Source organism: Labrus mixtus, chromosome 12, assembly GCF_963584025.1.
Source record: "Labrus mixtus chromosome 12, fLabMix1.1, whole genome shotgun sequence".
Classification (NCBI taxonomy): domain Eukaryota; kingdom Metazoa; phylum Chordata; class Actinopteri; order Labriformes; family Labridae; genus Labrus; species Labrus mixtus.
Genome location: NC_083623.1, coordinates 18,483,474 through 18,507,186, shown reverse-complemented (window position 1 = coordinate 18,507,186; position 23,713 = coordinate 18,483,474). Strand labels below are relative to the sequence as shown.

The 23,713-nt window shown below is 39.3% G+C and overlaps 1 protein-coding gene across 1 annotated transcript; it reads right to left on the bottom strand.

The window, feature by feature from the left end:
• Positions 1-14,748: 14,748 nt before the first annotated feature.
• On the bottom strand, positions 14,749-22,325 carry trib2 (tribbles pseudokinase 2). The gene is made up of 3 exons (XM_061052454.1): positions 20,965-22,325; positions 19,138-19,430; positions 14,749-16,994 (listed from the first exon to the last, which is right to left on the bottom strand). Exons 1-3 carry the CDS (start codon positions 21,232-21,234, stop codon positions 16,520-16,522), a joined length of 1,038 nt encoding a protein of 345 aa, XP_060908437.1. The 5' UTR covers positions 21,235-22,325; the 3' UTR covers positions 14,749-16,519.
• Between the last annotated feature and the right edge of the window lie 1,388 nt (positions 22,326-23,713).

Genomic DNA, 23,713 nt, shown 5'->3' with positions numbered 1-23,713 from the left:
GCGCTTATTGTAGATGATACTGATGAACTCTGCGTAATTGCTGAGGCAAAACTACAAGATCCGTTACCAGACAAGGAACCATACTGTGCTGCTGGGATGTGGCCGCAACTACCTCCTCCTGATACCCAACCAGATGAACCCCCAGTCAAGGTTTCAGTGCTGTGGGGTCAGGTTTGGAAAAAGCAGCCTATCCAAGAAGCCGCCAGTTTGCCTGCCGTGCCACCTATTGTAACCGATGCTGATGCTGACAAAACCTCTGCTGTCACCCAGACTACACAAGAAGAGCCTCCACCAGAGTCTGCTGAGGTACAAACTCAATCACGGCATGAAACCCCACCAGATGAACCTCCAGTATATATGGTGTCAGTCCTGGGGGGTGAGGTAATAAATAAGCAGCCCAGCAGAAGACCAGCTCTTACAATCTCCAATGATGTGGTGCAGGATGAGATCCCAGAGTCTGGAATTCAAAGCTGGTTCGGATGGTTTGGAAAAGCTTTCTACTGCTGCATCAAGCCTGAAAAAGAAGACTGAGAATTCTTCTGTTTGACAGTTACTGTCATTATATATCAATAAATGTCACAATAATCAATGTATGGTTCCATTGCAGTCAATTAGCATCAGTCGGTCTCATTTTAAGTTATCATGATGTTGCTTAGACAAAGTGTTAAGAGTAGATGATTATTATAGAACATTAATCGACAGCTAATGTCTAATGTCAGGTTTGGTAAAGTTACCTGTTATTTAATTTAAAATAATTTTGTGTTATTTATATAATGTTTTGTTAAAAGAAATTGCGTAATTTACATCTGATCCTTCACGTAAGACCACCTTTAAAAAAAACATGTGTCATACAAAATGCAGCTTTGTATAAGATGACACAGATGCGCAGATATTTGGTCAGCTGTAAATGAGGTTGAGCAGGTGGGAGAGCGTAGTTAATTTTGATATTTAAGGTGGCTTGATTGATTTACGACGTCAACTCATGCAGTGAGCAACATGACTCTCTTTCAATCCTGGATTTCTCAATAATGCAGGTCGGCAGTCGATTATACGTCATGTCCACGTTTGGTTCCTGTGCTTTTGTTAGTGTATGAGCAACTGCAATGTGCCCACCTCTTCAAAAACCGTGCCAGGGCCAAGGAAGTGAAGAAACCTTCAAATGGATCTGTAATGTTGCGAAAGGTATAATAAACTTCTAATGAATTTGAAATTTTAATAGTTTATCGACAACCACGGAAACAGCAGCCGGTGTTTTTTGCGAATGGGAATGATCTCTGTATCATTCTCAGATTCAATCTCAGTGCCAGTGTCAGATGAAGTTTCGAGAGACCAGGAGACATCACCTTCCGTATCCGAACCTGCGCCTCCATCAGACTCTGCCTCATCAAGGCTCTGGAGCATGGCTAAAGCCTCTGTGGCAGTCATCCTCCTCCTTCCTGACATTTCGTTCTATTCTGTTCTAAATCAGATCCTAATTTACTCTATTCTGCCTTTTCAATGTTGATTAATTCAAATGTATGTCTTCTATTCTTTCTATATGGTTTTAGACGGGTAAGCTTTCTTTCCTCCTTGGCTCGAGCGTTATAAACAATAGTTGCTAGGTAACGGCGATGCGCACCTTCAAGAGCAGGAAAAAGTAGCAAATACTGAAACGATACACTGGCTATAATGCATGCAGTCAATATGACCGCAATGGACTTTCAAGGTAGAAATACTCAAAACTCTTGTGTTTTGTGTTTTTGATAAAATAACAATGTTAGAATAAAATATAGACACATTTAGGAAAAGTCATGGTCCTGTAGTTACATATGTTTTATTTTCAATAAGTTATTACATTGCAAAATTAAAAAAAACAGTCAAAATGACTGCCTTGGTCGTTCTAGTGTTAAAATTGCTCCAGCTATGTTTTTAGTGAGCCGGTGGGGATGGCTTCCACATCAACCCTCTGCCTCCCCCAATCGTTCTCCCTCTACATCTCTCTCCTTCCTCTCACTGTCTCCCCCTTTACCCCCTACACAAATTTCTTGTGGTGCCCCAGCGTCTTCTTAATGTCTGACACAAATACGGGGAAAGGGAGATAGTTCTATAACACAAGGGATGATTAGAGCCTGCATTGCCATTATTGAATACTAAGGGGTCAGACTTTCTGCTCCTCCTGTTTCTCACCTGCAGGGGTTGTCCGTCCATTATGATACAGTAGCAAATATAAAGGACAGCAGCTCACAGCTGACAGTCTGTGCATTATTCATGCTGCTTGTTAATTGGCCAGCTGCAGTCTGCTCAGGAGATTTTGGTGTTAGTCTGAAATCCACACAGCAGTGCTGCTCCTCGAAAACTGCAGGCTTTCAGTAGCATCATTCCTCTTTAACCACTGTTTCATTTAGTTTACCATCATCTATAATCCTCCAGTGGTGCTGCTCCAATACCTCTGTTTTCCTCGTGTGCTGTATACTGTATCAGAAAGAATTATACAGTTTGCACAGTCGGCACTTTCTCACCTGTTCACTTGTGTATTTCCAATAAATGCAGTGTTATTTTTCTGTTCTTTTGTTCTTTGTAAATTTATGGACATGCCAGAAGGTGTAATGCAATCGTGAATTATTAGAACTGAGGAAACTTTTTGATATTGCTGCTGGCCACAACATATTTTGCAGCACACACACACAGTGATTTATGAACTTTTTGTTTTCACTGCGGTTAATAATCCATTCTCTGTTCTTTTTTGCTAAAGCAATTTTGAGATCATTTTTCTTTATCGCTTTACATACTGTATGTCTGAAGTAGTAAGACCAATGTTGATGATTTTACCATGTGGCCATGAGACTCGGGGGTTTGGTTGGGGGGGGGGGGGGTGGATTTTCTGTTGTGTATTAAATTGATGTCTTGAAAACAGCTCTGTGCTGCCTTGTAATAATAATAATAAAATATATGATATAGAACTTGAAGAAAGTGCTTTACACTTAAAAGAAAACAAATGAAATAGAGTTATTTCGACATACATACATGCATACATCCATTTATACATTCAGGCATATACAATTCAAGTAGTTCTGAAAAGGCTATCCTATTAAAACAAGCCACACATTGAGCCGAATGAAAAGGGGAGGCTGTTACTAAATTCGGGAACTTTTACTGCAAAGGCTCGGTCACCTCTGGTTAAGCCTTGTCACAATGATTAACAAGATTTTGAAATTGATTCTGTGTTTTACTGGAAGTCAATGGAGTGAAGACACTTTTGCCTTGTACCTTTGACCCTTGCACCAGCACATAGACTCTCTTCAGACACAGCTGTGTGTTCATCAAGAAGCATATTCAGTTCAGCCTAGGGTGGCTGGGTTTGAGGTCAAACACCAGCTATGCTACAGTTCGTAAGACAATGTGCTTTATTTCAATACATATTGCCCCAAATTAAATAACTTTACTTTGCTAATTTGACTTTAAATATGACTGTTTTCCTTCCCTATCATTGCAGGTGTTTGACATTGGACAATACCAGGAGTCACTGGTGGCCTACTTTGCCCTTGGACAGCACCGAGATGTTAATCAAATCCTGGAACTCTTGGTCGGTGAGACTCAAGCTTACATGTTCTGTGAGAGAAGCTATGGGGACATGCACTCTTTTGTCTGCACCTTCAAGAAGTTTTGCAGGATGGAGCTGTCAGACTCTTCTATCTGCCTGTGGCACTTTTCCATGACAAGATATTGGTCCTGAGGAAGTTTGTCTTGAAGAATGAGGTAATGAGGTAAAACCATAGACCCATCATGCATGTTGTGTGTGATACTGATCCCTGGTGGATTATTGGAGAATTACATGTTTTAAAATCCAGGTATCTGTTGTTTGCAGAAATGAACAGTCAAGATTTTGCTTTTGACATTTAAAGAACAACTGTTCTGATGCAAAAGTCCTACTGCATTATACAAATATTTCCCCTAGTCAATTGTGGAGGTCAATTTTGGGTGCACTTCCAATAGGCCCATCCCGTACCGTGCTGAAACATGATTGTCCCCCATCCCTGTTTCCCCACTGGCTGGCTCTCACACTGCTCCATGACTAACCAGGCCTGAGCACAGTTACCTCTTGTAGCCTACATAATGTAGCAATAAAACACATGCATGGCTTCACGTGATCAAGAAGCGTGCCTTATTTACAAGACAAAGTACTGCCTAGTGTGAGTGTGCCCTTAGGTGCATATTAAGCTGCATCGTGTTCCAGCCAACTCCAGAGATCTCACCAGTGAGGCTGGAACTTTCTTTACCTTGTGTTTTTTATACTCTCCATGACTCCCACTCATCTTTTCTGGTGGTTTTCTTTTCTTTAAATTTTTACCCTGCTAGAGTGTGTTGGGGTTTACCAATCTGACCAGTGAGTTCTCTCACAGGAGTGACAAGAGGGAAACTGTGGACAGTGGCCACCTATCAACTACGAAATGAAATATTGATGCTGTAGCAGTAATTAAAATCATCTCACAATGATCACTTATAAAACACCTTTATCGCAGGTAAAAACATTTAAATTGTGAATTATGTGTTCATGATTTTTTATTTTAAAGACATTAGGATAGGATAGGATAATACTTTATTGATCCCCAGAGGGGAAATTCGGGCATTACAGCAGCACAGACAAGAAAGCTCGAAAATACAAAATACACATTAAACAGAATAAATAAAAATAAAATAAAATAAAATAAAAATAAAAATAAAAATAAAAATAAAAATAAAAATAAAAATAAAAATAAAAATAAAAAAACAAGGGGTATATACAAGTACAAAATGAATGATGAAGTTAGCAGGGGGGAATTGAGAATTGAGACAGTATTTACAGAGAATGACAAGGGATGACAAATTAAGACATTATTTGGCCCAATAGATCCAGCAGAATGTGCCTGGACGCTAACTTCTACATTTTTAAGGAAAAACTGTCTAACAGCCTGACACAGGGAAGTTGAACCGCCTCACATATTCAGTACCAGTTCAATGACCTTGAATGTTACACCAGACTGCTGCTGGGATGCCCAGCCTCCTACTCCCATTAAAAGATTGATGCTGGGTGAATTTTAAGAGCAACATGCAGGACAGTGTTAGGTCACATTTATTGTATTACCCGTCAAGAATCAGTTTACATCTTGTCAGTCCTCCTGGCTTCAGAGTCAAAGAGACAACGTTTCAATAGAAACCCAAACACAAGGATGGGATTTGGCTTGAACCCAGGTGTGTGACACAAGGCTACAGTGCCTGCGAGAAGAAAAGGAACAAAAGGAGACATTCAATTATACCTGAGCAAGCTTCCTCAGGATCTGTTAGCTTCCTGACATTGTTTTATCATATTGCTGTTAGCCTCTGACCCAACATCACCCTTCAAACAGTGGTTGCCAAAGATTAGCCTCTTGCAGAACCCAACACAGCTGCCTCTTAAGTGTGATTTTAGGTTTGCTCAGTTCCCTCAAATTACTTTTTGTAGCATGCATTATTTAATTTTACAAAAGGGTTAAGGAAATTTGGCACAAATAAAAACAACAGAATGTCCCTAATTTTGAAAATGTGAAAAAGCTCTATTACATGTTAATGATAGCTTATTACAGCTGAAAACACTGACCCATTAACTGGGCAAACATGAAAGCGTCTGCATGTGCCACAATTGGCAGAAAATACATTATTGATTGAATATGTCCAAGCAGCTGTCTATAGAAGGATACAATCACACACCTTGGCTCTTTGTCTGCTGCGTCAAATCTCATGGACCTCAAACACAGATGTGCAGCATATACCCAGCCTTACAGGTGTCTCTTACCTTGATGGAGACTTGTGAATTGGTGGAGGTTTTTTCTTGTAAAGCCTATTTGCACACTTTGTCAGAGCTTTGATCAAAGCGAAAACAGTAGTCAAACCAAAGCACAGAGCATTACGAGCTCTACTTAATAAAATAATCTGAATTAAAAGTGTTTGTTTGTTATATTTTTTAATCATTCTGTTTTTGTAGGCTTGTTTAAACTTGTTTTGTTACCGACCACATGTTATTTGTAATCCCATACTGTGAGTACCAGAGGCTCTGCAGGGCAGTGTATTACACATGTTTTTTCAGTGAAGCATATATGTGACAAACTCTGGGGCCTGTAAACAATAGTAATTAGGCTCAGGGGGCATTGGGTGCAAACAAACTCCATCTATAAGATGAACTATTACTTTTTCTTGTTGTTTATAGATAGTTTTTCTTAATTATCCAGAGGTAAAGAATGACAAAACATAAACTATTGCAAACTAAGTGAGGTGCTCCAGACAGGAGGTGTTAAAAAAAACCTGCAAAACTAGGAAACCAGAGAACCTCTTCTGTTCTTACCTGATGGCTTTTCTTATGTGTACAGAATTATCGATCACCTTCTATTTTACTTATATTTATTTCAGCCCACAGTTCAGCCAACTCTTTGACATCAGAGCTTTTCTTTCCCAGCTCCAGTGCTTTTTTTTAAGTGCATAGATTTAATGTCAAACAACTGTCCTCACTGCAGCACCCAGCTTGTGAAGTGAACATCCCATTTATTTGCATTGCTATACTTGTTTGTCAGTACATAATTCCTTTTAGTAAACATTATGAACTTTATCAGCTGTACCATAACTCCTTCTTGTCATTATAAAAGAATAAGTATGGAACCCGCCCAAGTTTGTAGACGTATATTCACATTACTGTTTTAATTGGAATTGCAGAAAAGGGTGAGTCATTACAGCGAGATGAAGGAGACAATGAGTCTGTGTTTATCCATTATGAAATCCATATCTGTCTGGAAACTAAACATCAGAGGTTCAGTCTCCAAACCACTTCTTTAAAATAACAGCCTGACTACCAAAAGATTTGTTTTCTTTAATGATGAATTTGGTGCTATATGAATCTGTTCAGCCTCAGCAAATCAATGAATGTTAGCATGAACAACATGAGGAATTCAGGGCATCTTCAAAAGAGCATGTGTAGTCAAGCACAATAACTCTTTACAATGACGTGGTCGATGTCAACATTTTGGTGCAGCAATGCCAAGTTTTCAGAAAGGTTTTAAAGGACGTGTTCACACATTTAACTAAGAGGTAGAACCGTGGCACTGAAAAGAGAAAATCTCGCACACTGATGCTAAGCAGCATCAGTTGTGTGCTATTTTTTCTTTTCAATGCTGAAGTTTTCAGAAATGTATTTGTTTTGGGGCTGCGGGTTAAAGAGCCTTGTATTGACTAATTTAAGAGTTACACTCACAGTCTGTATCAAAGTATTTCTTCTCCTTGTCTGAGAGATTTTTCATTGTAAAATATTTCTCCTGTTTCTTTGTTCCTGTCAATGAGCACAGCACAGACGTCATTGAATGGCTGCCATTCTTGCAGTGATATTCGAAAAAAATGTTCTAGTGGCTTTTTGTGGGAACTGAATGTGAATGAAATTGCCAGTCTTTTGACAATAAACACTGCTAACAGATGAGATTGATGCTTAGTGTTCACCTTTTTTTGCATGTAACATGTGAGAAGAAATACGATTCTTGTCACATTCCTCCTACTACGTCACACTCTCACTGTTGCAGGTGGAGTAAGGCTCTCTACCAATTAACAAGTCTAATGATATAACACCTCTGCAGAGCTGTCTGCTATCCACTGTGTCTGTGTGCTTGTGTTTATGGCAAGCAGGCACAATGAGCATTATGATGCTGTGTGTGGTCCTGGGACAGGACGTGTTCTTACCTGGCGTTAAGAGCTCTCAGGAGCTCAATAATGAAACTGAAATTTTAACAGGCTACCTTGTGTTGAAGGGAAAGATAAACAACATGCTAGTTCAGTATTCAAATATTGCTGCAGAGTTATCTTCTGGACAATAACAGTCAGACACACTAGTAAATAGAAAAATATTTGAATAGCTCTTCAGCTACAACTCATTTCTTCTTACATTGTTTGTTACAAAGTGACATTTGCGTAGCACAGGCCAATGGAAGAACAAGGGGTCTGCCATGAACAACTCAATTTGAAACAGCTGTTAACTGTGATTTTAAATGGCTGTATTTAATATAAACGAGACATTCATAGTGACAAAACCCAGAGAAAGTATTCATTTTGTGTATCACCCTTCACTCTATTCACACACAGGCAACATAACATTCAGGTTGGCGAGCTCCTACACTTTTTTCACATTATACTGCTTTTATAATCACATATATACAATTAGAAAAGCAGAACAACAGTACAAAAGAACCTCTATGGTATCACTGTCTCTGGACGGTGACTGTCTCTTATTGAACGATTAAATCACAACAATGTATTTGATAACAAATTAGTGACGGTTTGACAGTAGCTAAAGTTATCAACCACATCTTCCATAACATCACCATTTGATATAGTGTTACATGATGTTATTGGAAAGGTTTTAATCTAGGTAGTGATGTTAGCCAGCTAATGGTTCTGTTAGCTAATTAACCAAATTAGATGTTGTGACTGTCCCAATCATTATCTATTGATTGATGATAATAAGGAAAGGGTTAAATGTTAACTAAAGCTGCATTGTTACATAAGGTAAAACAGAGCAAGGCTTGTGTTGTGCTGCATTCTAAATACTAAATACTCTTTTATTTGCGTGCAGGCAGGAAGTCACCTCACCCTCCTGCTGCCTTATTGGAAGAAAAACACTCTGCCTGCATGCTTCAGAGGTTTGACCTAAAATAAGGAGGCCATGCTGTTTTCTCTGTTATCAGCTTGTCTTGTACCTAACTAAGGCACTTACCTGTTTCACCCAATTATCTCTCCCACAGGCACAGTCGGGGAGTTTACCTCAGATCCATGCAGCCCGATGATTTAAAGTGTTTTGGGGAAAAGTAAGCCGATTTGGAAACTCCTCATTTGATTGTAGGAAGCGACAAAAATAAAAACAAGCTATTCTTAACATTTTTCTTATTGCTCATTTGTAACTCACAACAAGTTGTAAATCATAAGGTAACATGCATTCCATAGTGACAGCTGAAAACTGTTTATATTGAGTTGGGCAGATGAGAAATTAGACATGGATCACTGATATGCTTCATGAAAGTTTCAGAATATTGTATACCACAGAATTCAATAACTCTCAAAAAGCCGAAGGTTTGGGTAGTTTACAAGTTGATGTTTTTTACTTTTAAATAACACAAACATAATCTCCTTGACTAACAAGATGGTAACTATCACAAGCACTATGCCCTGTATAACTGATACACCCCATTCATGAAAAAGACAGCATTTCCAATAATTACAGCATGAGGTTCTATGTTTATGAGAAAAAGTCAATGCTTCAGCTTATCCCTAAAGTAGTCTTAATAAGACCAATGTCTTTAGCAGCCACAGATGACAGGAACACTGAATGAGGTGCTAATTTAAGCCATTTATGGAGAAAAATTTGAAATGTTTGCAGAGTCCCTGCAGGAAAATGATCTGTGATCTCTCTTCTGCTTCAGCCAAAGTGTGCTTGCACATTTATTTAAACTGTAAATGGTTGATCAATGTGTCAAGTCAAAGTGGCTTTGCAATTAGAAAACAATGCATCTTAAAAGTCATTACAGGTCCCAAGCTGTCAGTGTGACCGGCAACAAAGAGAATAATTGGATATTGACGAAAGAGTGTGGAAAGCGAAGACAGCATGCAAGACCACTCTCCAATTTACTCTGTCATCCTGAGGCTCTGATTATGCTGTTTGTGAGCACATAATTGGGGCAGCATTGGAAGAAGCAAACATTTTAGGATAAAAGCATCACATACTAGACACTTGCATTAAGTGATTAAAAATGTTTAATTGGGATGATGTTTCTATAGTCTTTGAATTTAGGACAGAAAACCATGTTTTCCATGCTCCCCAGAGCTGAATTTACTGTTATTGAGGAGGTTGAGCATTTTTTTTTTAACATATGGGGGTCAAATGATACACTGAAATAGAAATATGAGTTAACAGTAACAAACATATATATCACACTTGAAGATTTTCAATTAAAAACAATACATTTGTGCCCTAATTCAATTATGCCCTTTGCCCTACTAGTTATCTATCAAATGGCCCTTATTTGCCAATGGAATATTTCAATATTTATTAAGTTATTCTGAGTACAAAATATGAATTAACATAACCAGACCGCCCGCTTGGAGGGCTACAGCCTCTGTACATGGGGCACACTCACTAACCACTAGGCTACTAGTGCCCTGGAATAGCCTTTTTTAATTCTTGTTAGCCCTCATCAAATTTGCCTGAGTGTAAACTGATACTAAAATATTGTTATGACTAAATTACAAGATTAATCACAGCTTCTGCTACAAGATTTAAAAGGACATTGATCTACAAATACTGCAATGCACCAACTAGGCCTTAGCAACAGTTGAATCTAAATGAGATTAAGCTGTTTGATTTTGTTTTTAGGCCACAGTGGGTGACCGCTAAATGTATAATTATTTGAAGAAAAAAACTTAAGAGAAGTGTTTTGACCCCATATTTTAGAGGCTTAAAAAAAGATGTACATTATATAAAACTGGAAAAATGCACAGTATTTGCCAGGATTAAACCTTTAGCAGTCAATGGTTATCTTAATTGACTGCATACTTCCTACTTTTAGCATGAATAATGGAATAAAACCTTTGAATTACTAACCTTAAATATAAATATAAATATACATTATAACTAATGGTTTGCATTTAGTGTGGGGGTTACAGCAACCTTTTAACCAAACAGAATATTATTTACTGAATATTATTTGAACAACTTGAAAATATCCATTTGTGTTATCAACAGCTTTGGAACAAATACGCTGTCTCTGAGCACCATCTAGTGGTGAAAGTATTTTTAATGACTTTTTCCAGCCACTCTTGCTTGCTTGATGTATGTGCACAGGCTGTTCATCACCTTCATAGTGTTTCATAAAACCTATGAAATCCATGTGAGTTGGAATACATTTCTGTTTTAAATATAAATATGACTTATGTACATAAAGAGAAATTCCCAGATCTCTGTGCCAGATCTCTGTGCCTCTCTGTTTCTCTGCAGAGAGTCAGCCGAGGCCTCATGTCTGTGTGTGAGATTAATTAATAGGGAATGAAGTGGGCCATCATACTGGGCACTTACTCAGTACTGACTCATTACGCCATCATTAGTTACTTCTTTTGTGTTCCTTGTAGTTAAGTGTTTATCACACTGTGTCAAAAACATTACTTACAAAGTATGCCTTCCCTCCCCTCTTTATTACCATTAAACTTGTTGAAAAAGTATTTATCTGTGAACTATCATAACCTCATGCTTAGATCAATCCAGATTACATAAGATTAGGTATTTTATTGATCCCCAGAGGGGAAATTTAAGTGTTGCTGCAGTAAAAAGCATGCATATGGGTGCAAATAAAATAAGAATATAGAGAAGAAAATAAATGCATTTACAATTATAAACTAATAGGTATAAAGCAAACTATACACCCATTAACTTCTGAGAAAAAAAATCAGGACATTAAGATATGTTGTGCAGTAAGTGGCACGTAACATTTTGTAAATAATGACAAGAACCTTAATAAAAGAATTCTATTTTACATTTGACAACTTTTACAAACAAAATGTAAAAAGTGATATTTTTTTTAAATGGAAAAAAAGAGAGAGATATATTTGATTTAAAAGTTGTCACATTCTCTTTGTTTATAAGACTTTCAACCTCAAAGAGAGAAATACAAAGGTATAGCAGCATTTAAACAACCCTATGAATTTTACTTTTAGCTGCCTTTGTCCAGCTTTTAGTATAAAAAATCCTCAACATGGTGATATTTTCTTTTAAAACTGCTCTCATAATAAGTCCAAGTCTCATTCCTCTTTGGTCTATTTTTCTTATACAGTAGGGAAGTTATTCATTCTAACATTTATCAGCGAGAGTATTCCATCCTCTTACACTAATCTATATTATTATTATTATATTAAATCTGAGATGGGAGTGCAAAAGAAGATTATTGTGTCAACATGATTTCCCAGGGCAGCAGGTCACTGCATATATTTTGCAACCAGCAGCACATCATTTTCTTTGATTTTAAATGACAAAAAAAGATTTTAAAATCTAAAAACTTTTACTTTTTACTAAAATCTAGTTTTTACTTTTCAACAAAAAGCTGCGTACATTAGATAAACACATGAAACGTGTGTAATGGTTTTCCCTTTTCAGTAAATAGCTAGGGCCCGTCCTGGTACTACAATAAGCTGCAAACACACATCAATTATTCAGCTCAAACAGAAACACTGTTTGATATGCTTTCCCTGTGTGTTCCAAATCTTGAAAAAGTTTGTAGATGTCAACAGCGTTCGCTCTCAGCCTGACAGATTGTGGAAATACACAGCACTGACTGCATAGTGTACACATGAGATGAATCATTTCTGTCAACAGGCAGGCAGGGCAGGAAATCTGGCTGTTGGCAGTTCTGGTTTTGGCTCATAGCTTTCAAACCTCTATCTTTGCAGCCGGTAATGACTCTGCTTACTCAAATTTTCTAAATTTACATACCTGGTCAGTTCCTGACAGAAATAGAAATAGTAGTGCAGTTTTCCGGGGAAGTGTTTTCACTGTGAAGTTGTTGCTGCCAGATTGTCAACTCAGCAGAAGCTCTTTAATTAGTCAAAGTGAGAGGTACACGGGTAGACACGGCTAAAACTTAACAAACTGCAACCTGCTTAAAAACACATTTTTCCCACTTTGTCCGCAAATAAACAATTCTCGTGAAGTTAAAATAGTTAGATAAGATTTAAAAAACATTTTAAATAAATAAATACAGCTGTTTGTATTTTTTTTCATCTGTGTAATCTGCCGTTTCCCAAACTTTTGTGGCTCTGATACAGTTCTTTGAGTACCCCTTTAATGAAAATAACATTTGGATTGCCAGAATATGAAAAAGAATTGCTGTCGAATCTTTAATAAGTCTAATTATGTTCACTTACTAACTTTTCCAACCAGTACAAATGATAGGTGATTCATTCTTGGACCTATCCTTTAGTAACATTTTTCTAGGAGGATGAAAAAGCAAATGAGACAAATCGTGAAAAATTTGATGCAGGAGAAGCAAAAACACCGACCACATCTTGGTATTTCCAAAGGTGTCCTCATTGATCTTTAAATCCACACAAATATTTGATTCACCACTGATAAATAATTAGCTACATTCTGATTCAATTTGCATTTCCTTATGTGTGTTAATGTTCATCAATGTTTATGTGCATGAATGTATGACTTTTCACCCTGTAAAATTTGTTGCAAAGACTTTTGACACCATCATGGTTTGATTTTTTTAAACTGTTAACAGTTTTGATTTTGACCTAGAAAATAACAGTGACTCTTTTTTTTCTCCAGCTAATTGTTTTTTCAGAAATACTATTTGATAGCAGCACTATTCTATCCCTGTTACCTCTCCAATACTGCCACTAGAGGTCGCGCTATAGTATTCACCGACAGGAATCCATCCACTGAGCTCTGAGAGGAAAATCAGCACTGTTTATCTTGCATCCTTTATTTGCATGATAAAAAGTTGGCGTTCTCTGGCCTGCTCTGCTTGTGACTTATTAAATGTTCCTCATTTATGAAAGCAAGAAACTAGGATCCCCTTTCCTGGAATATGGTTAGCCTACTGAAAGCTTCCAGTGACTGAATTGTCTCAAAATGTTTCAGCCTCCAATAACCTCTCATCTTTTGTCAGCTCAGTGAAATCAGTGGTTCTCAACTGGTGGGTTGTGGTCCCAAAAGTGGGTCACAGAGCCATTTCCATTGGGTCATGGATATGTGTCTGGAAAGGAAAATTGTTTAGTTTTTTTCATTCAGTTTCTGGTGTCTGTCACATGCTTTCATACCATGTAAGGTCCAAACTTTTTTTTTTCATTAAATAAATCTGATTGGTTGAAAAGTATCAGAAATTTGGGTCACGATTTTGTGTCATGGAGTTGGTGGTGGGTCTTGAGGAGAAGCTTCAGTTTTGATGCATTTACAAGAGTGTACGACAGGACACGCTCCCTCTCTCTCTGTCTCTTCATCCGAAGCTGATGTGATTCTGCTCTCTTTAGCTTTGTCTTAACTCTCCGCTGGAGTCGAGAAGGATTTTTTTTTTTTTAAGGGAGTTAGAGTCTTATAATACAAAGGCTCTGGTTGCACGGAGCCTGCACTCTCTCGCGCACGCAGCAATTTTATGAATAAATGAAAAATTAAATAAGAACAGGTCGGAAATATGCTTGGTCCCAGGTATCGCCTATGTGTGGGAAACACTGGAGAGCTAATATTTTTAAACAGGTTGTTGGTATAAAGTTGTCATTTCTATCGTTCTGCACTTCTTTTGATTTGGGTAAATGTCAGAGTTGTGTGGAGTTTAAGTGTCAGTTCTAGCGCTAGCCCTTAGTAGGCCTACAGCGTGGCTGCCAACAGCAGGAATAATAAATAATATTATTTTTATGAATATATTTGCCTCCTGCATGAAATGTGTGTAGAAATAGGCCTACAATGTATTTTAACATCTACCATAATGGTGGTACTTGGAGAGCCAAATATTTTCGGAGTTGGTGCACAGCTTAAAACATTTGAGAACCACTGCTCTACCGTACTTTTTTCAAATTAAGAGTTCAATGAATATTTTAAGGTGGGAAGAAGGAAATGTAACATTTCAAAACTGCTCTCATTGTAAAATACCCCAAAAGGTTTAATCTAATGATACATTTTGCACATGTCGTCCAGTAGCTATGATTATGTTGTCCCATAGATGGAAAACAACAACAAAGTCAAATAGCAGTTCACAATTTATTTACTGAATAAATTTGGACAAAACACCAGAATCTGTTACAATACAATCAGAACATCTGAGGCAGATATCCCACCATGCACCACCCCCCTCCATGAAACAAAAAAGGACTAAACATTAGCACCAACTTAAATAAAAGGTAGCTCAGTCTACGAAAACAATATAAAGCAAAAGTTGTTTTTTTTAATGAAAAGCAATCAGAAAAGTAGCAAATTGAGAATTTTCATGTTTTTAACTTTTCTTAAAAAACAAGCACCCTCCTCCCCCCCACTGCTAGGCAGGCTATAGCATTCATGGGGCACATGCCAATGACTAGACTTAAAAACACAAATTCAAGTAACATTGAGATACGACATAACATGTCCACTGGTACCCATTCCGAGCGTGATTGTATCACAGAACCTATGCAGGCAGTAGAAAACTAACATGAGGTCCTGGAGTGAGCATGTCAAAGCAATACTATCACTGAATATCTCGTATCAAGTTTTGAAAAAGGGAAATGAGGGAGACCGGGTGGCACGGGGCTTGTCAGGGCACCAGAATACTGGCACAGAAGATATTGTGTATAGTAAAACTTCAGACAGACATGTTCCTCTTGTGCCTGTCCTGTGTCAAGATATTGCCTACATCATACACGAAAAGGAATCTCTGAATAAAGAAAACCCTGCAATGTAGTTTTAAATATATATTTATTTATATATATTTTTAGATTTATATATATATATAGCTGTTACAGTTTAAATAAATGTTACGTTGTTCTTCCTACAACTGAAGAATGAATTTAAATAAGAGGAAGCTAATTTTAAGGTGGAATTGTCCATTCACCTAACACATCAAGTGCATGACGCCATGTTTGGAGGCTTACCAAGAAAAACAGTTTAAGATTGAGGTTAAGGGAGTGATTTCAAAGCAGCAGTAATAACAGAGTGGAATAGCTTTTAAAGAAATGGAAGTAATGACTTGTTTATAAAAGTCACAGAAACATAAGTGTGTGGGTGGGGAAAAAAAGTGAAAAATGTTAGACAACGGATGCAGAAACATACAAACTATTGAAAACAAGGCTAACAAGGAGTTAAGTGACTATGTCAGATTATTATTAATAATTAAAAAAATAGACCAATGAGGAAAAACAGGAAACAATGACGAGGTCAACCATGTTGATGATAAAGAGAGAAAGCTGCTCTATTTATTCACCACGGATCCCGGGTCAGACAGAATCACCTTTTGTTTGTTTAACATTAAAACTGGGGTTGTTATTTCTGACACTGGGTCTGTGGTTTTAATTGTAAGCACCTAAAGCTAGGACAAATAAAATGAAAGAAAAAAAGGTGTTGTTTTGCAACGTGTCAGTTCGTTTTTAATTGTTCTCCTTGGTTTTCTGCTTTTTATTGTCCCTTCATGCTTTCCATAGTGTCAAAAAATGGTGAACGTGTCTACTTTAATGAGCACCACAATTAAACCAAAACAGATTTTGAAAAAAAAAATAAGAACATTGCTACATTGTTTGCAACTTGCATGTCTGGCAGCACTTCCACGAACTGGAGGTGCCTCACCAGATGACGTAGAGGTGCCATTTGTCATGCCAGACTCAAGGTTTCCCATGAAATGGTGGAAAAGGAAACAGGATGGAAACACCTTTATTATGAGTGACAAATGTTCACCTATTAATCTCTAAACTACTGTTTTTGGCTCTGCTGTGAGCGAGGTGAGCCGACCGTGGCGGAGTCTTTTCGTTTGTGCTTGCTGTTTGCTCAGCTGAAGAATTGCTCCAGCTCTTCTTCCATGTTCACCTCAGGCACCATCTGCTCCTGCTCTCTTTCTCCTCTGCCGTGCACTACAGCTCCCCCTAGTGCCCCGGAGGAGGCAAACCAGGGGTGCTCCAGAATCTCCCGAGAGGTGAGGCGCTCTGCAGGTTCCCGGCGGAGGATGGAGCGGATCAGGCACTTGGCCTTGGGTGTGAGTGTCTCAGGGATGTTGAAGTGGCCCCTGCGGATTTTACTGAACAGAGAGCCGGGCTCAACGTCATGGAAAGGGTAGCGCCCTACGAGGATTGTATAAAGCATGACGCCCAAGCTCCAGACATCAGCTGCCTTCCCCGAATAGCTGCCGTTGGCATTGAGGATCTCAGGACTGACATAAGCAGGGCAGCCATGTTTGTCTGACAGCGAGTCATCATGACCGTCCAGGATATAAGTGTCCTCGAGGCTCTCCAGCTTTACAAGGCTTCTGCAGGCACAAAGAGAGAAAGAAAACCACATTTAATATGATGATACTGTCTAAAAAAAGAGGATTACACAAAGTATCATCTGATTGTGTTGCTGAGATATGACAAGAATGTTTCTGATCTTTGGATACCAACATACAAAAACATAAAACAAAAAGGACACTTTAGTGGGGTTAACTGCTCTTATGGACATTGTAAGTGTTTCAGATCAACCTATTTGGGATATCAAAGGAAGTAGAGCACATAATGCTCTGGTCTTAAGTTTGACATTTCATTTCACTTAGATAAAAGCTTGTACAAAAAGCATCATCGTAGAAACAGGCTTTCCAAAAGACCTCCACAATTCAGAAGAATCACACTTGAGGGGACGACTGATTGTCATTATTTCATGAACCATTTCTTGCAGAGAAATATGGACCTGCCAATGTGATTTGTTTCTCGTAGTCTTTCCTGTCAAAGTCACATCTATTAGGATTCAAAATAGCAGCCAGGATACCCCTTGAGTGCTGATAAAAATGCCACCATCTGTGTGTGAGGTGTATGAGACTTGATGCAGCAGACAAAGAGCCAGAGTGTGTGATTGTATCTTTCTACTGAGAACTGATAGGAAAAAGGAAACTCAGAAGTTCATGCTTGGTCATATTCCAGAATGCATTCTTCGCCAATTGTGGCACATGCAGACACTTACATATTAACCAACTCACTGGTTCATTGTTTTCAAAAGGAATGGGCTTTCATTAACATGCAATAAAGCCTTTTCACATTCTCAAAATCAAGGGAATGTATTGGTTTCCATTTGAGCCAAATGCCCATTAATCTTTCGTGAGATTAAGTGTCATGTGTTTTTTTTAAATAATGCATGCCACTGTCTAAATAAGAATTTTTTGTCAGACATGTGCGGAGGTAAAAATCCCACTGAAAGAGACCTTATAAGTTCCCCCAAAAAGACCTCAACCCATTTTCAGTAGAAGCAAATTCTAAAAAGTCTTCTGAGACTGGTGGTATAGAAACAAAATGATCTGTTAAAGCAGCTGTGTCAGATTGTACTTCAGGCTAATCTTCGTCAGGAAGCTAAGAGATCCTGAGGAAGCCTGCTCAGGTATAATGTAATGTTGTTTTGTTCCTTTTCTTCTCTAGGCCTTGTGTCACACACCTGGGTTCAAGCCAAATCCCATCCTTGTGTTTGGGTTTCTATTGAAACGTTGTCTCTTTGACTCTGAAGCCAGGAGGACTGACAAGATGTAAACTGATTCTTGACGGGTAATACAGTAAATGTGACCTAACACTGTCCTGCATGTTGCTCTTAAAATTCACCCAGCATCAATCTTTTAATGGGAGTAGGGGGCTGGGCATCCCAGCAGCAGTCTGGTGTAACATTCAAGGTCGTTGAACCGTTACTGAATATGTGAGGCGGCTCAACTTCCCTTTTCCGAAGTAAGAGCCAAAGAGTGATGTCACACTTAAAGATAGGGGGCTTTAAAGTCAAGTCTGTGTCAGGCTGTTAGGAAGTTTTACCTCAAAAGCTCCAGTTAGCATTCCCTTAAGGGGAACATTTAAGAAAAATTTTTGAGTTTGAATTAAAATACTTAACATATTTAACAAGTATTACTGAAAAGGGTCTCTAAGGTTGCTGTGCCGACAGATGCCTGTATTTTGCTTTATGTAGGTATGAACGCTTTCCACCAGGGGTCAGTAAAGCAGTGTTGTATAAATGTGAATCTACAGATTTCTTATGCTGATCACTACAGAAGTGCAGCAGTAGCAAAAGCTTGTCTTAATGATGCAAACACTAGTCCTGGTTACTCCTGGGCTCTAGCTCTTCATTTCAAAAGCTTTTTTGGAATAACTCTATTGCAGTAATTCTTCCTAAAGTACGACTATAGACAAGTGTCACATTCACTATTGAAACATGTGCACAAAAATAGCTCAGGGAGACATAAAGGGCTTAAGCTTCCTGTACTCTGCATAACATCTGGACTAGAGAGGCATGTCATTCTTGCATCGTCTCAGTTTACACCATCATTACTGTAAGCTGATATATAACACAGATGACGCTAACATGCTTGTTGTTACACACAAAATGCACAGATGAAACAAAAATACTGACAACATGCACACTGACTCTTTGGTTTACTAAGCACTGACCTGTCCTCGTTCTTGAAGACAAACTTCCTCAGTTTCAGGTCACGAAGGACCAGTCCGTTATCGTGGCAATGTGCCACAGCCGAGGCTATCTGATAGAAGAGTCTGGCTGCTTCGTCCTCCCGCAACTTCTTGCAGGTGCGGACAAAAGAGTGCATGTCCCCATAGCTTCTCTCAAAGAACACGTAGGCTCGGGTCTCCCCAAGCAAGATCTCCAGGATTTGGTTTATATGTTGGTGCTGGCCTAGGACAAAGTAGGCCGCCAGTGACTCCTGGTATCGTCCAATGTCAAACACCTGCAATGATAGGGAAGGAAAACAGTCATATTTAAAGTCTGTTCTAAGGACACGTAGGTATTTTTTAAATCTAGGTGCCTTGGTAGTGCAACCATCCTATATGGTATGGTGATTGTTTTAAGGCAGAATTCAGAGGGGGAAAAAACCTGCCAATAATCATGCATTTTCCATTTTTTTATTTTAGGGACAGTTAAATCAAACTGAAAGCCTCAAAATGTCCAAAAATGAAAACGGTCAGCATAAACCCTGTTGCTGTGACACAGAACTTGTGTTACTCTTAAGCAGAGGGTGAAATGTTGCACAGAGGCAACATAAAAGTTAATACACAGAATTGTACTGCAGTTCCAGGTTGCAGTGTCTATTGTTTCCATAGTAACCACCAATTGACTTTCAGTATCACCAGTTCAGGGGAGAGGGCTTCTCTGCTCACAGTCAATACAAATACATCCCATAGCCCTTAAGATCTTAAACTGTGACAGAGGCTTCCAGCTTGGCAGTACTGATCAGTCATACAAGTGATGAATGATTGGTTCTGTATTGTAAGTGGCACAAAGCAGATGAGGTCAAAAGGCAGTCATCTCACAAGCTGTGCCAAAGGCCATTAATTTGTTATTGCCGTGACGAAACATTATCTGGAGTCAAAAAGCACGGGTTATTGGATATACGTCTTATGAGTCCAATGGTGCGCGTAACCATCGTCTCAATTCATCCAGCCACTTGCATGAAGCTGGAATCTCCCCCCACTGCCCTTATAATCTGTGATATAGAAAGTCAAAATGGGCTATAAATGTGAAGGCCATGAGGATGTCCTCAAACATTGTCAAAAGGGGTTTAATTCTTACAATCAGTGGGCTCAAAGCAGGCGCCAATGTCACAGCAGCTGGTTTAAACTTGTGCAGTTCCCTTGACCACCCTCCCTTCCTCCTGTGTGCTTTTCTCAATGCACAGCTGTTGTCAAATTACTATTAGTTTTCTAATACTTTGAATAAAAAGGTGAAAAAGTACTACGATTGTGCACCACATATAAGACCATGATACTGTTACAGCATAGCACTATGAAAGAGAGAAGCGAAGGGTAAGCGAGACTAGCACAGAGGAGTGTGTGTGCGTGGTTACTCACTCCTTTGTCAACGTTACATCATGCAATCCAAACCACGCAGCTCACCCCATTCACTTTTTCCATTAGGCAGCTCTGCCAGCTCTCTATTTACCATTCAAGCAATTATTAAAAGGTTGGTGGCTGTGGACTTTCTGCAAAAGCCAACCCCTTATAAACCAAGCAATTCAGACTGCCTATTTTAAATACATGTAGTGTGTGTATATATGATAGGGTATGTGTGTATATTTAAAGTTATATGTACTGAAATTAAACATTTTTATGCCATCATGAATGCAAAGGAGAGGAACCTGTAGGACCGGTGTGTTGTATCCGGCAAATGTTATTTGAACAATGCATTGGGAGTACATGAGGAAGGTGGAGAGGCTAATTGTGGGAGCATATAGGTAGGCTTGATCGATCACGCAGCCCACTTACCTTACACACGAGCTCTTCCCCGCTGTGCAGGTGGGCGGCTCTGAAAACGTGGTCTCCCTCCAGTGGTTCCAACAAAAGGTAGTCCCCGATGCGGGAGATACAGTGAGAGGAGTCCGGGGTCTCCGGCGGGCTGGGGGACCCGAGGTTGGGACTGAAACTCTGGTGCGACTCTGTAGTCCTCAAGCAAGATAATTCTTCAAAATCATGCGATTTGTGTCGTGATCTCCCATAACGTGAAATGTTAATTGGATTTGACCTCTGTATGTTCATGAGGAATAAGTGTGTTAACTCCTCAAAGACGGGCGCTTCCTCCTCCTTGTTCTACTCGTCCTCGACAAGAGCACCACTTTAATGTAAACTCAGTGCAATATTACAAACAAGCCTTACTTTTATTTAATCTTGAATCAAGTAAAAAAAAAAAAAAAATTAAATACTGACTTTTCTGCTGCTTGAAAAATAGGCAGAGCTACCTCGTTGGTTTTTATACAACAAAAAGAGGTCTGTAATTTCCTTTGCAGAGTTCAACTGCACATTTGACCCCCTTTGTTTTCCATTCAAAAGATAAGGCCAGCTTTAAAAAGATAGAAGTACCTCCCTACGTCGACCGAAAACCCTTTTTGCACAGACCTTCTGCAATTGCATTAACGCGAGGGATGCGTCCAAGCACGAAACACTGAAACAAAGGCTACCAAAAAGTCAGCTTTGACAATGAATGAAGAGTGCTAAGTTAACCCCAGCTGGTCTCATAGCTTATCTCGCCGGTTAATAATAATATGGCACGTTTCATAAAACAGAAACAATTCGTTTGGTTGCAGCTTGCAGGCACAGAAATAAAGCCCACGAAATATATAAAGCGAGTTTGCAAGCTTATTCTAGCAACTGCATTTCAACAAAACGTCATAAACCAATGATTGCTAGCAGGTGCAAAGCTATCTAGTTAGCTTCCTTGGCTAACTAGTACCAGGTCAGTGCACGGCCTTGTTCCCTAGGATTACTATCCATGCACGAAGATAGTCATCTACCACAGGAGCAGAAAAACCACATCCGGAAAAAAAATGCTGCAGCTCTTTGTATGCGGGAGTCGACGTCTTCTCTCTTTCTCTCGGTCTAGTCCAAAGACAGGGAAAAAATGTCGTCAGTGTCGTATGTCTCTTGCTGCAAGCCTCTATAAGGTAGGAAGGGATGGCCGGCCGTCTTTCCCAGGCCTATCCCTTGATTCAGCAGGACATCCTCTCTCCCGTGGTACCGCTGTGCTTCTTACGTGGCCGGGAATCTAGTCCATTCAGTGCGGAGGGAGGCCAGCCGAGCTGCACACACTGCACACACACTGCGCCTATACCGAGCGAGGAGCTGACACTCACACACACACATACAGGAGACATACCAAACCCCCCCCCCCCCCTCGACGTCATTCCCAGCTCGAAACCCAATTGGCTTCCGACAGAAGTTATAATATGCAGCGCAGTCATGTGAGAACCATGTTTTGCAGCTACACCCCCATGAATCTAAATGCATCGCACGCTGGTAAATTGGATGGGGAGGAAGGGGGGCGGTGGTGGGAGCGAGAGTATATCTACTGTACGTGCTGTGTTACAAATGTGTTTCCTCCTGAAATGTCATTCAAGGGAAAGTGAGGGGGATCCCTTTCTCACAATAGCACGCAGATGTTCATCATCCAGCACAGTTGTACATTGGTGATATTTACTTACAGAATCATTGTATTAAGCCACCATGCTAGATAATAGACAATGATTATTTAACATGAAAATGCAGATAATAAGGTGTCTTTTCAGCTACCGGGTAGTAATAATGACACGGAAAACAACAGAAACGTGAATTATGATCGAATATAAGGGATAAAATAAAAAACTACATTTATAAACAGTGACAAAAAAAGAGAGAAAAATGGGAGATTTATGGGTTTTAGCCTGTTAAAGAGTGCAATGACATTGATCTGTGTAAAGCCTTGCCCTTGAGAAAAATGCCTGTGTGCTTGTTTGAAATGTGAAAGGTATTAGCTCTGCTTTGATATGGGATCTTATTCCAAATGTGTGTGCCAAGTGCGTAAAGAAACAGATTTTTTTTGAGTGCAGACTTGATTAAAAGCTGGCACAGGACTGAGTGTTTCTCTTCTAACAAATTCTTGTCTTGCAGAGTTGTGCTCCTGTAATGCATTACAAAGCAGGAGATGGAAGAGGTTCATTATTTATTGTTCTTCCTAGATTACCAGGGGGTGTGACAGCAGGATTGTGCAATTCCACATAGGAATGGCGGGGCGGTGAGAAGAATGCTTGCAGCTGGACTCAAGACACTGACAGAAGTGTATGATTTAACCTTTCTCCTTTCTCCATTTCTCCATACTTGCGGGCAGCAGCAGCAGCGCACACAAGCATACACAAACATGCACTGCCTGCCTGAATAAACCCCCGCAACATGGAAACACATTTTTCACACAGAGGCCTCTCATCTCAGAGATGGTTTGCAGATGCAGAATGTGGCTGCACCCACAAGCTTTTACATCGCAGTTATCCAGCTTATGTATATGTATGTTTCTGTGATATAACCTCTATATGAGCCACCCATTTTATTATTTTCTATAATGCTGGAATCTTTCTCTTCACAATAGCCGTGGAAGATGTTGCATGTAGAAAGGATCAATTAATATTTTCATTGAACATTTCTGTTTAATGTCCCTACATCTCTGCATCCACCCGTCACTCTAACCCCAGATAGGGATTCTGTTAAGCCT